Source organism: Rattus norvegicus, chromosome 2, assembly GCF_021556685.1.
Source record: "Rattus norvegicus strain SHRSP/BbbUtx chromosome 2, alternate assembly SHRSP_T2T, whole genome shotgun sequence".
In the NCBI taxonomy this organism is placed as follows: Eukaryota; Metazoa; Chordata; class Mammalia; order Rodentia; family Muridae; genus Rattus; species Rattus norvegicus.
This window is the reverse complement of record NC_141535.1, coordinates 211776222-211789274: the sequence shown is the minus strand read 5'-3', so window position 1 is coordinate 211789274 and position 13053 is coordinate 211776222. Positions and strand designations below refer to the sequence as shown.

The following is a 13053-nucleotide window of genomic DNA, read 5'->3' as shown; positions in this document are numbered from 1 at the left end:
AGTAGGGGCTCGGTTAGTGGTTAGGAATGTATCATTTCAGTTATAACAGAAGTGGTGAATGTCCTCAAGGAGAACTGCTCGAGACAGTTACAGCGTTCCTGTCCAGCCCCGCCCAGTTCCTCACCCTGGTGCATCCCTTCACTCCGTCCTCCCTCTCTCACCAGGTCGTTCTCCTGGCCCTGATTTTCACCCTCAGAAAGAGAGTGAAATTGACGGTTGAGCTTCTCCGAGTCACAAATAAAGCAATCAGCAGATGTCCTTTCCTGCTGTTGCAGCCACTGTGGACATTTGCCATCCTCGTTTTCTTCTGGGTCCTCTGGGTGGCTGTGCTGCTGAGTCTGGGAACCGCAGGTAAGCGTCACCATTTTAGCATGGTCAGCCGATTCCTGTGAGCACCAAATCTCTTGTGCAACCAGAGGCATCTGGTAGGGACAGTGACGGAGCCAGGGCATCTGTCTTGGGGGAACTCTTTGGTATTGGCTTCGGAAAAGCTGGGTTTCATGAGACAATAGATTCAGTCACTTAGGTAAACACTTAGGTAAAGCTGTATAACACGAACCAAAACCAATAGGAAGACTTCAGGTAAATGTCTTCAAATCTGGGGCTGGAGAATATAATTCAGTAGGTAGAGACTCTCCCCAGCAGGCATGAAAGCCTGGGACCAATCCCACCACCTTATAAATGGAATGAAATGTCACATGCTTATAATCCTAGCTTTCCCGAAGTGAGGGCAGGAAAATGAGAAGTTCAAGGTCATCCTTGGCTATCTAGGAAGTTTGAGCTAGCCTTGGCTATATAAAAAGTTGTCTCAAAACAATCGAACAAACAACAGAAAAGTCTCCAGGTTTAAACCTTTTCCAGGATGATTTGCCAGCTCCTAGCATCACAGATGACAGAATCCAGGGTAGACTCTGCTAAGTGAGTTATTTTCAGCAAGGCCAGCTTATGTTTAAAAACGAGTTCTTTGCTAAGTTTGAATTGCTAGGATTGTGAAAGGCAACAATGTATCCTCGATTCTCCTGCTGTTTCCCAAGGCTGCTTCTCCACACCACTCTTTCTCAGAATCAGCTTCACTGCATTACTATGTGGACCAGACAATCAGAGATTCTCGTTTTATTTGACTTGGGGCAGGACAAAGTACATGGGTGGATGGACAGGTGGACAAGCAGACAGATTGGTCACGGATACAAAGATATACATTTTGTCATGCTCCCCATAGGGTATTTACATTCTACGTCAGTATCATTCAAAGTGCCATCTGAAACCAAGCCGAGAGCCTATGCCAGGCGTGTCGCTCAGCTGTTGCCTTCTCTGAGGAAGTCCTACCGTGCAGAGGAAATGTAGCGGGCTGGGAGTCAGTGCAGTCTCTTAGGGGGTTGCCTTGCAACCACAAGGACCTGAGTTTGATCACCAGAACCCGACTGGGGAGGTAAAGCCAGTCGGAGCTGAGACTCCCTGGTTGGTGGATAGCCTGGCCTACTGATCATGTCCTATCCGTCAAGTTCCAGCCCAATGAGAGGCACTGTCTCAATAACGAATTAGATGGTGCCTGCAGAGTAACAGCTGAGGCTGGCCTCTGGCTTCTGCTTGTGCTTGCTTACACACGTGTGGACCTCCATAAACACACACACACACACACACACACACACACACACACACACACACACACACACGTCAGCTAGAAGAAACAACTTGCTCAGTGATGACCTTCCTTTTTTTTTTTTTTTTTTTTTTTGGTTCTTTTTTTCGGAGCTGGGGACCGAACCCAGGGCCTTGTGCTTCCTAAGTAAGCGCTCTGCCACTGAGCTAAATCCCCAGCCCCGATGACCTTCCTTTATCTTTAGCTGAAGCCCATCCATCTTTTCGGGGTAGTAACGATTCAAAGACTAGCAATTGACCACACCTTCAGTGAGATCATCCTGAAAATGCTTGACTCCGCTCTTTGGTTTGGTGACGGCCCAACTCACACCCTGCAGCAAGGACAAGCAATAAGTTGCCTTTATGAGCCTGTTACCAGACAGCCAAGAGCTGGGGTCGATGTCACGGCAACACGGCTGGAGCGATTCCCTAATGTGTTCTCAGTCATGTCTTCTCCCTTATTTACTCCATTCTGTGAGGCAAAGTACATGCTCTCGGTAATTCTGTAGTACTGACCGCAGGCTCATGTCACAACTTCAGTATACTGGATTCTTAGTGAACTTGGCTCCCCTCCCTCTCCCCTGAAGTTGAGTGGCTCTTCGGAATTAAGATGAGCACAGGCTCCTTGGAGTCGCAGCCCTCAGAGACATACTTATCCAGCTTCCAAGATGTGGTAAGAAGCAGCCTCTTCTGCTGGAGGCCTCTGAAGGCCTTCGGTGAATGACCAATAACTACCCAGAGAAGAACCTTGGTCAAACAGACAGACTATAAAAAATCAGAATGAACTTTGTCTAGAAAGGAGAGAACGCTGGAAGAAGTAAGGTAACATACCCAAGACCCCTGTGCCTTCACAGGTCACAATCTCAGCTCTTCCTCGCCACTTCATAGTTGGAAGAGCCACGTGAGCTCCAACCACTGTGTCTCACTTTAGCCTTTAGGAAAGTGACAGGAAGGAATAGGAGCATCCTCTCTCAGAGGTCACAGCTGCACTACCTACCTGCAGTGAGCAGATCCAAGGGACGTGATAACCCCTATCTGCAAAGGAGGATGGGAAATGTAGTTTCCATTTGGCCGGCCATGCATAGTTAAAAATTTACAGGGTCTATTACCCTGTCTGTATTACAGGGGGACTCAAGAGCCTTTCTCTAGCTCAGGATAGTCTCGGATCTGTGAGAAGACAGGGTGGTGGCCAAGGCACGCAAAGGGAAGAAACAAACTCTGTGCTGAAAGGCCCTTAGCTAACTCCACACCAGGCAACTTCCTATGCTCTCCTTCTCCAGCACCACAACCCCCTTGTAACTTGTCTGCTCTTCTCCAATTCTAAGCCAGATCCAATAGTTCATCAGTTGCTAATCATGCAGCAAGAATGAGCCACGGCTCTCTTGACTTCGAAGCTCTCTCGAATGACACCTATATCCCTGCCACTACCTGCCTCACTTCATGAACAAAGCACCCACCCCACTGTGCAAGAGGATAGGCTGGAAATTGCCAGGATATCAGCACACACAGAAAGAGCAAAGCTAGGCTCAGTGCAGGTGAGGAAAGGGCCTGGTCCCAGAGAAGAAGGAAGAGACCCAATCCTGAGAGTTGAGAGTGACATCATGGAATTACAGCACTAACTTGGAATTGAGCTCCTAGTTTGGCATCCCGTGACGTTCTCCTGCGTGGGCCCAAACAAGAGAGCTACGAGCCTCAGTCCGCAGGCCCCAGAGTGAAGGCAGGAGGTCATTCTTTGGTTGAAAGCAGCCTTTTCCCCCTCAGCCACCAAGTGATATCAGAACATGATAGTTTTCTGTCAGTGCAAGAGCTCAGTTGACGTGGATGAGGGGAGCCTAAGGGAAAGAAAGGAAAACTGAGCATTTAGAACCGAATGTAGGTCTCCAAGTAAGCTGATCTTGGGCTTCACAGAAGAGCAGGTACCACAGAGAGCTACCACCTGCCCTCCCGGCTCACACTCATGGCTGCCCAAGAGCACAGTCTCCCATTGTTCCCCAAGGCCTCTTCGTCCAGTGTCAGTGGCTCGGCCCTGAGCCAAGCAGGCCAGCAACTGCATCAATGTTTGACTCTCAGAAGATGCCCCAGCCGTGCCTCTGAGAAGGGCGAGCGACTTCCACATCTCAGGAAAGGATGCTCACCAGAGAATGCAGGCGGGCAGTGCACAGTGCCTCCTTGTGTCCTTTAATGTCCTCTCAGGCAGTGATATAAGAGGACGGGATTTTCCTGTGATCCACACTGAAATTGTGTGTCCTGGGGAGGGGAGCAGGTAAATATTTGTGAGTTTTCTTTGGGGCTAATGATTGAATAAGTTAATAATTTAATGTGGGGGCTGGAGAGATGGCTCAGGGGTTTAGAGCACTAGCTGTTCTTCCAGAGGTCCTAGGTTCAATTCCTAGCAACCACATGGTGGCTCACAACCATCTGTAATTGTCTGAAGACAGCTACAGTGTACTTATATATAATAAGTAAATAAACCTTTTTTATACTTATTTTATGCATATGAGCCATCTCTCCAGCCCAAGTAGATAAATCTTTTTCTTTTTCTTTTTCTTTTTCTCTTTTTTTTTTTCCGGAGCTGAGGACCGAACCCAGGGCCTTGCGCTTGCCAGACAAGCACTCTACCACTGAGCTAAATCCCCAACCCCGTTAGATAAATCTTTTTAAAAATGTGAAAAAAAAATATAGTGACCTTTGGCAGGTCATGTTTTCTCACATCAGCTGTTTCCCAAGCGTCTTCATTCATCTGTTAACTAGTTCACAAGACTGGCTTTTTGAGGGTCTTCTCAGCAGAGCATATGAACACCCCTAGCATTGGTGACATCTATTGTCTGTTGGGACTTGCCAACAAAATAGAGATGACTGATGTGGTGCACATCTGTTCACTCTGGCCCTCGGGAGGCTAAAGCTGGAGGAACAAAACACAAGGTCTGGGCTATAAGAACCAAAACTCAAAATAGAACAAAAGGTGAACAATGTAGCTATCCAGCAGGGGCTGATGAGAATAGAAAAGAGGTCTGATGGTCTGGGTGGCCAGTGAGCACTAAGGTGGTCTAGAAGCCCAGAGTGGACAACACTAGAAAAGGCCCACTGTGGGGAGAAGCAGGTACCTCCAAGTCCACACCCCAGCTGAAAGGGGCAATCACAACCTCTAATGCTTGTGCTTGGAAGGCTCACACAGGGTTTCCCTTCAAAGGATCTGGGATCCAGGTTGCTTCAGATTCCCTGGGGAATTAATTCTTCTTTCCCCTTGCATTGGTTCAACAGAAAAATGATGTGAGGCTGAACTGAAGGAGAGCTTTGCCTTGCAAATGCGGGACCATCTGTTGTTGATGGTAGGAATTAGCACGGAGTAGGAATGTCTTACGCTAGCCTAAGCTGTGTGCAGAATTTGTGTCCCCCCCCCCCCCCACCTCTGCTATGCTTGGCGTACTTGAGAACATAGTATCAGAGAAATGTATCAGAGATGTAGAAGATAATTGAAGTGGTTTTACTGAGCCTGCAGGTGGCTGACCTTGTTGCAGGAACATGAGGTGAGAGAGAAGTCAGAAAGGCAGCAGTAGCCCTTGTCCTTCAGAAGTGCGGGTCATTTCACCGCTGCAGAGAAAAGCTGACCCCACTCTGTGCCTTGCTCCAGGGCTATCTGTCCTGGAATCTGCTCCCTTTCCAACTCTCCCCAGCTCTCCACCACAAACTGTCTCAGAAACTAGGTGTTTGTTTGTTTGTTTGTTTGTTTGTTTGTTTGTTTGAAGACAGAGTTTTTCTGTAGCCCCAGCTGTCCTGAAACTTGCTCTGTAGACTGGCCAGCCTCAAACTCACAGGGATCCACCTGCCTCAGCCCCACAAGGGCCTGGACCTAAAGGCATGCACCACCACTGCCCAACCAGAAGCTAGGTATTCTTGAACTTGTTTCTAGTAGTCTGTTTCTTAGATGGTTGTCTACAGATCCCTGGGCATGCATACTTAAGTATTTCTTGGGCATGGTTTTCATATTCTTGCTTCTTCCAACAAATACTCATTGTCCATTATGTGCTTAGCTCTGGAGACATATTATGTGTGCCTACTGTATGCTTTTGAGTACTTGAAATATTGTGGTAAGTTAATAGTCTATTTCAGCAAAAGGGGTAAATATATCATATGTCCCAAAACACTCAGTTCTATAAAGAAAGCGTGCTGTTGTCTTAGTTAAGATGTCTATTGCTATGATAAAACACCATGACCAAAAGCAACTTGGCATGGGAAGGGTTTATTTGGTTCATGCTTTCAGGCTATAGTCCATCATTAAAGGAAGTAAGAGGGTTGGAGAGGTGGCTCAGCGGTTAGGAGCACTGACTGCTCTTCCAGAGGTCCTGAGTTCAATTCCCAGCAACCACATCGGTTCACAACCAATGCCCTTTTCTGGTGTGTCTGAAAACAGCTACAGTATACTCACATACATTAAATAAATAAATATTTAAAAAAACAAACAAAAAACCCCAAAACAATGGAGTAAGAACAGAAACTCAAACAGGGCGAGAACCCTGAGGCTGTATGATTTACTTGACCTGCTTTCCTATAGTGCCCAGGCCACCAGGTCAGCAGCAGTACTTCCCTGGTGAGGTGAACCCTCACATTTCAATCACCATGTACATATATATATATATATATATATATATATATATATATATATATATGAACTCAGAGCAAACTGATATTGATATGAACTGCCCACCTAGATAAGACAAATTGTTCTGTAATTATCCATCCCTTATAAGATACTCATAGCTGCCTGTGGCTATTTAAAGCCACTTGGAATCTAGATCGTCTTTCTCTTCCTCCATCTTCCTTCTGTCTCTTTGTGCTCTCTGCACTCAGCCCGCCTTCCTTTTCCACTGTCCAATCACAGGCTTTCCCCTTGTCTTGTGCCTGCCCTTGCCTGCAGATAGACAGCAGTCCACAAGGGACACCTTTTTCTTTCTCTGTCCCTTGTCTCCGTATGCCATATCTGAGTGGGTAATTGTCTGCTGGACATTCAAGACAATGGAATTTTCCTCTTATTTTCCCTAGTTGCCCTACAACCAGGGCAGAGGCAGAGGCAGAGGCAGAGGCAGAGGCAGAGGCAGAGGCAGAGGCAGAGGCAGAGGCCAGGCTGAGGGTCAGAAGGCCAGAGTCAGTAGGACCCGTGGGCCAATTTTCTGAAAAATCTCCAAGAAAATATACAGAACATGTTAGAAAATGGAGTCTTTTGGGATGGTGTCTGCTCCTTTTTGAAAATTGTCCTACCCAGCTGGTCTGTCTCCCTTAAGAATCCACCATTCACAATGATCAGTGTACCACTATAGACTCTAAAAAAAAGCTTTAAAACTTGCCAACAACAACAAGGCTATGTAACTTGATAAATTTTATTCAGAGAGATCTTAGAGAGTTATCTCAAAGATCTTTAATAGAATATGCTGGGAACTGGAACAATGTCTCTGCTCCTTCCAGAGGACCTAGGTTCAATTCTTAGCCTAGATGGTGACTCCAGCACCTGTAATTGCAGTTCAAGAAATTTTTAATACCTTCTATGGCCTTCGTGGGCACCAGGCATACATGTGGTACACAGACATAAATGCAGACAAAACCCTCATGCACATGAAATTAAAACTGAAAAATAGAATATGTCATTTAAAGAATGTCTGTTTGTCCATCTCCACATCTATCCACTCATTCAGCATTTACTGTAAGTTAAAAATCCTGTTAAAATATGTAGACACAGCGGGTTATGTGGTGCACACCTTTAGTCCTAGCACTTGGGAGACAAGTCAAGCAGATCTCTGAGGTCGAGGCCAGTCTGATCTACAGGGTGAGTTCCAGAACAGCCAGGGCTACACAGAGAAATCCTGTCTTGAAAAATACAAAAAGAAACAAACACATGGACAACACAGTTTTCGTTATTCAAAAGACAGAGAAACACACACACACACACACACACACACACACAATATATATATATATATATATATATATATATATATATATATATATATATATATATATGGCTATAATAGTTGGTAAGAGGAAAGGAGAACAGTAAATACCCGAGGAGACTGGAACTTTTTAATTTGGCCATAGGGCTGGGTTAGGGTTAGGGTTGGGTTAGGGCTGGGTTAGGGTTAGGGCTGGGTTAGGGTTGGGTTAGGGTTAGGGTTGAACAAAAGACACTTGAACAAAAACTTGAAAGCAGTGTAGAGGGCCACAAGGCTGACTTAGGGAAGGAAGAATATCCCAAGTAGAGGACCATGAAGAAGACAGGGTTCTGGGGACAGGAAGGGAGCACATTTAGCTAGAATGGTGTCATTAAAAGAGAGACAGATTCATGAAGGTAGTCAGAGAAGAAATGGGGTTCTTCTGGGCTGTGAGATGGGAAGTTTAGAGAACAGAGACAGGACCCGATGTTCATTTTAACAGCAGTAACACGGGGTGGAGGGAGAGAGTGGTGAATGGCTACCAGGTCTGTGTAGGGCCTTGTGACCCACTGGGCTCCGAGACTACTTTAGAGGGTGTAGTATGTGACGATGTGATAGGTGGGGGAGGGAGGCAGAGGAGTTGTCGAAGCTTTGAGTTGGTGTGCGTGGCCACTCAAGCAGCTGGAGGATGCGGTGGGCATCAGCTGAGATGGAGCAGAAGGGTTGAGTAGGGCATTTCATGAGTAGAAATTAATTTGGGAAGTTGCCTTTAATAACTATATGGATATTTCTAATAAGCAATTATCTGCGTCTGAAGTTCAGAAGGAGCACATAAACAGGATTTGGGAGTAGATAGAGAAAGGATTATGCTTTGAGATATGCTATGTTAGAATGTCCAGGGCTAGCTGTAGTCGGGTAGCTGTGCTTTGCAGGTGTCATGCTTCACTGGGTTTTATTGATTGTGTTCTTTTGAGGGCCGTTAGCCATCTGAATGGTTTTGGTCTGAATGCGGGCAGAGAGGTGGCAGGAGAACGGAGGTCCCCCTGGGCTAGCAGGCTGAACAGGGCAGCTTGGCCTGGCCCAGAGGGCTCAGAGAGCAGGGAAAATGGGAGGGAGAAGGGACGTTTACCTGTATGTTCAGGAGTCTGATGAGGTGGAGGAGAGGTGGTAGGAGAACGGTGACATTTCTCTGTTAAGATGCCCTGGAAGACCAGAGTGTAGCTCAGTGGTAGAGCACTTGCTCAGCCTTGCTCTTGAAAAATTAATACATGGGCTCTGGGGATGAGAAAGGACAGCAAGGTGGGTTGAAAGTGAAGGCCAGAGCTAGAAGACAAAGGCAGTATTCTGGGAAAGAGTTTGCCGGGCATCTGAGTGGTTCAGGGTCTAAGGCAGGAATGAAGATCCCAGCAATGACTTATTACAGCATCTCGGAGGTCAGACCGTTGTGATCGTTGTAGAGAGGCTTTGATCAGCATATCTTAAGAAAGGGTAGGAGGGAAGGAGTTAGAAGATCTAATATAGAGAATGGATCTGGAAGGATTTAACTGTGAAAGAGGCAGAACAAAGGAAAGAGTCCAAAGTAGTTTTGTTTTTTGGGTTTTTTTTTTTTTGGTTTTTTTTTTAATGGAGAACAGTTAATAATGGTTCAGGAAAGGGAGTATTTGGATGGGGCAGGAGATCTAGTGGCAGGTTTGGCCTCAGGCTCAAGGGCAGCTTACCATTTTAAGAACTGGGGTTAAATTCCAGACATATTGGTAAGTACGCTTGGGGAGGTGACATGAGGAGAAGTCTTCCGATTGCCTCATTTTTCCTTGAGCACCAGGAAGTGAGGTTGTTGGCTTTGTGGTTGGAGAAGAGATTAGAAAGCAGTTGTCTAGAAGACAAAATGAATGAACAAACATGGTCGCTTGTAAGTCCCTCAGACTCTCCGAAGGAGGTACCTGGGGTTCTTTTGTCTCTTCCATTTTTGCTTCTAATAGCTAATGTCCATCCAAAGACCCGAGCACGGTATTCTGTAAGTGTTTAATGTCAGCACTGGGATCATTTTACCTATGATTCATTTGTAGCTCACCCTGCATTGCACTTGCTGGTCTTAGCCCCTTATCTGCTGGTCATACTTGCTAGTACATAGCATTTAGAGTCGAGATGTGATGGAATCACAAGAGAGTGAGAAGTAGCTGTTACTATCCTTAAGCAAACAGTAAAAAGCAGATTTCTAGAAGGTTCCATGGTTGGTTGGTTGGTTTGTCAGCCTCGAGGGATCTTGCCTGCACCAACAAGGCCCATCCAGGAGAGGGCAGCCCTGCATGCATAAGCATGCCCGCCCCACCCTCAGGCTCTGGACCACTGACTGTGACAGTCATTCTGTTCCGGGGCTTTCTCATTCAAGCCACAGTCCCTGATCCTTTAAGAGATCTGGTAAAAGCAGTGGCTCTATTGCAGTGGTCTCCTTCCAGGTGGCATTTGGGCATCATATGATGGTTTATTGAATTATCATAAATGAGGAGTAGGGGCAAAGCATACTCCCAAACACCCACGAGGCCATTAAACAATCACTACATTCTACACAGAAATATCTGCTCCAAAATACCAACAAGTGCCATGAGAAGCTGAACAAGCCTATCTTGATGAGCATCTGTAAACAGCTCAGCAAAACAGCTACAGAGGCGCAAACAACAGATAGCTTCAGGAGATGGGGAGATGGCCCTGGGGTGCAAGCATTTGCTGTGCAAACCTAACAATCTGTGATTGGATCCCAGGAACCCACATAAAGGCTGGGCATGGTAGTGCAAGTGTCTATAATCCCAGAATGCCATAGGAAAAGGGAGGAGGGGGAGATGGGCAAAGCCCTGGAAGCTTATGTGCCAGTTGCCCTGGCTTATGCAGGCATAAAGAGACTTATCTCAAACAAGGTAGAAAGTCAAGGACCAATACATGAAGGTTAACTTCTGACTGCCACATGCAAGGCATGGCACATGTGTCCACATTCACACACGTAAGCATACCCAATCGCAGCGCACAAGGGGTGAGAAGGGGAGACTTAACACTTCAAACCACAGAAATTCGTCAAGACAGCCTCTGGGTTCTTTGGAAGATGTCAAGTCTTTGAGTGCATCTTGATTTATCACTTCAGGTGCTCCACTTGCTGACTGGTGTCACCAGTGTGACAAGCTGGGAAATGTGTAGCAATGGCCATGCAGGGCAGCCAAGAGGAAAGATTGTCCCTTCTTAGCATCCTTACTGGCCTTCTGTCTGTCTGAGAAAAATGACCCTCCCACTCCACTCTCTGTAAATATTCTGTACCCAAAGCATACTTTGCTGCTGGCACTCAGGGTCTTACAAAAAAGGAACTGCACGCTGCTTCTCAGGCCCTGTGTACCTCCGATGGTCAGAGTGTAGTTCTCAAAGCCTGCTGGCCTGATGTATCTAGGGGGCATTGTCATCACGAGGGTCATTTCCTTGCTGCTGGGAACGCCTTTCTAAAACATGGCAGCTTTGGAAAGACACAGACATATTTCTGAGCCCACCTGAAATGCATCTGCTTCCAAGCCAAATGAACCGGACAGTCAGTAGACCACTGTTGGCTTCTCTCTGTAAAGCAAGCTGCCCAGCTACTTCCCACGGTGGCCATCTTGTTTGACAGAACTTAGAGAGGAAGGAATGGAGACCAGCCTTCATCTGTGGAATCGGTTTTGCCTAACACATAATTATCTTCAGCCTTCCCCTTGCTATGTGAACTCTACTGTGAATGTCTAAAGGCGAAAGAATGGATGGACTGAATGTCCACGTGTAGCTTCGACAAGAACTACAAAAACATGTTTAAATCACAGGTGGGTTGTAGGTGTCACCCAAGATCAAAGCACTCGTTTCTTCCTTACAGTAGTTTACTTGAAAAGCTAATGGGAGAACACGTAGAAATCAACACAGGCACAGAGCTGGGGGTTGGTGTACCAATGTCTGCAGGGTTGGTAAAGAGTTGTAATATCTACCAATATCTAAGGATGCTTCAGGTCAGAGGAGAAAGGAAAGGAAAGCATGTCAACAGTGAGCATTATCAGTGTACCCTTACTGCCCTTAAATTAATGCACTATTGTGCTCCTGGACTACAGGATAATGATCATATAAGAACAACAGTAATAATTGTTATCACCCATGGAGGGCGACTTTTGTGGGCCAGGCTTTATCTCAGAAACTTTCCAGATTATATCACTTCATGCTCAAACTACCAAGAAGGAATTAGTACGCAGGCAAGACTAAGATTCTAAGAAGCCATATAGGGTGTCCCAGGCTTCTACAAGGTTAACATTGAGATCTGAACCAAGGAAAGTAGGCATTTTACGTGTGCCAAGAGGGTTTACTCTTAAACTGTAAATGGAATCTGAGTAAAGAAGATTCTAAAGGGTCTCTTTTATAGAGCCTACAGTTTTGTTTTGTTTTGTTTTGGTGAAAAGTTCTATAATATAGTCTTGATTTTTTGTGTTTTTGTCAATGTAACATAGTTGGCCCACATCGCACAAGAAAATGCGAGGTGTCCTTCTACTAATCATGGGACATCACTAAAGTTAGACTCTTCAGAGCCCATTTTCACACCTTCAAAGGAGAATGAGTTTTAGGGTGTATGTCAACTGTCTTACAAATTCCCTGTGGCCACTGTCAATATTGTTGTTTGTACTACTTAAATTCCTAGTGTTTGGTGTGTGGACTGAAACTTCGACGTCTGCCTTTTGCATGCTGCCAAAGACCAAGCGTGAAGAGACATGGTTCGTTGAACCATCTTCCAGGATGAGGGAGCTATTGGTGTAAATTGTGTTTGTATTATAAACTTTAGGTACTGCCCAGGTGATGGAAGGTGGCCAAGTGGAATATGAACCTCTCTCAGGCATTCGGTATCTGTGGTGGTACCATTTAATTGGCCTCATCTGGACTAGTGAATTCATCCTTACGTGCCAGCGGATGACTGTAGCAGGAGCGATGGTCACTTGTTATTTCAACAGGTGAGTCCTGCCTTTCATCCCTGAGGTTTGTCTGGGTGCTTTGGCTTGTATATGCATCGCTGAAGATATTCGGGAGATTTTACTCAAAGTCTTAAAAGAGAGTAACAAGAATTATGAAAGGAAAAAAAAAAGACAGCTAAAATTTTGCCTCTAGGCTCACTTATTGGTCAGAGGAAATAGTCTCCCTTAAACCTCACACATTTCTAGGCTCTTCTGCTTAAACTACAAAATGTAGAAAGAAATTAGACAGCAAAGTAATCATACTGCCTAGAATTTAAAAATACTAAAAGAAAAGCTTGTATTCTCCTGTAAATATCCATTCTTATTAATTTCAGACTTTAAATATTGTGGGTCTGTTTTAAATACATGCCAGTAGCTATATCAATTATTCTATCTCTGTAAAAAAAATCAGAAGAATATTTACTTGGAAAATAATGTTACACCCTGAAGGAACTGTAAACTATAATTCATGTCCTTAAAGTACTAGTGAACTAATTACT

General features: G+C 45.4%; 1 protein-coding gene across 5 annotated transcripts in view; it reads left to right on the top strand.

Annotated features, from left to right (window-relative positions):
* Window positions 1-13053, top strand: part of Slc44a3 (solute carrier family 44, member 3) — a 76175-nt gene that overhangs the window by 24825 nt on the left and 38297 nt on the right. For all 5 annotated transcript variants that reach the window (NM_001439428.1, NM_001439429.1, NM_001013914.1 and 2 more), the window contains 2 exon segments: window positions 165-351; window positions 12388-12553. In NM_001439428.1, the coding sequence (NP_001426357.1) occupies window positions 165-351; window positions 12388-12553 (353 nt within the window).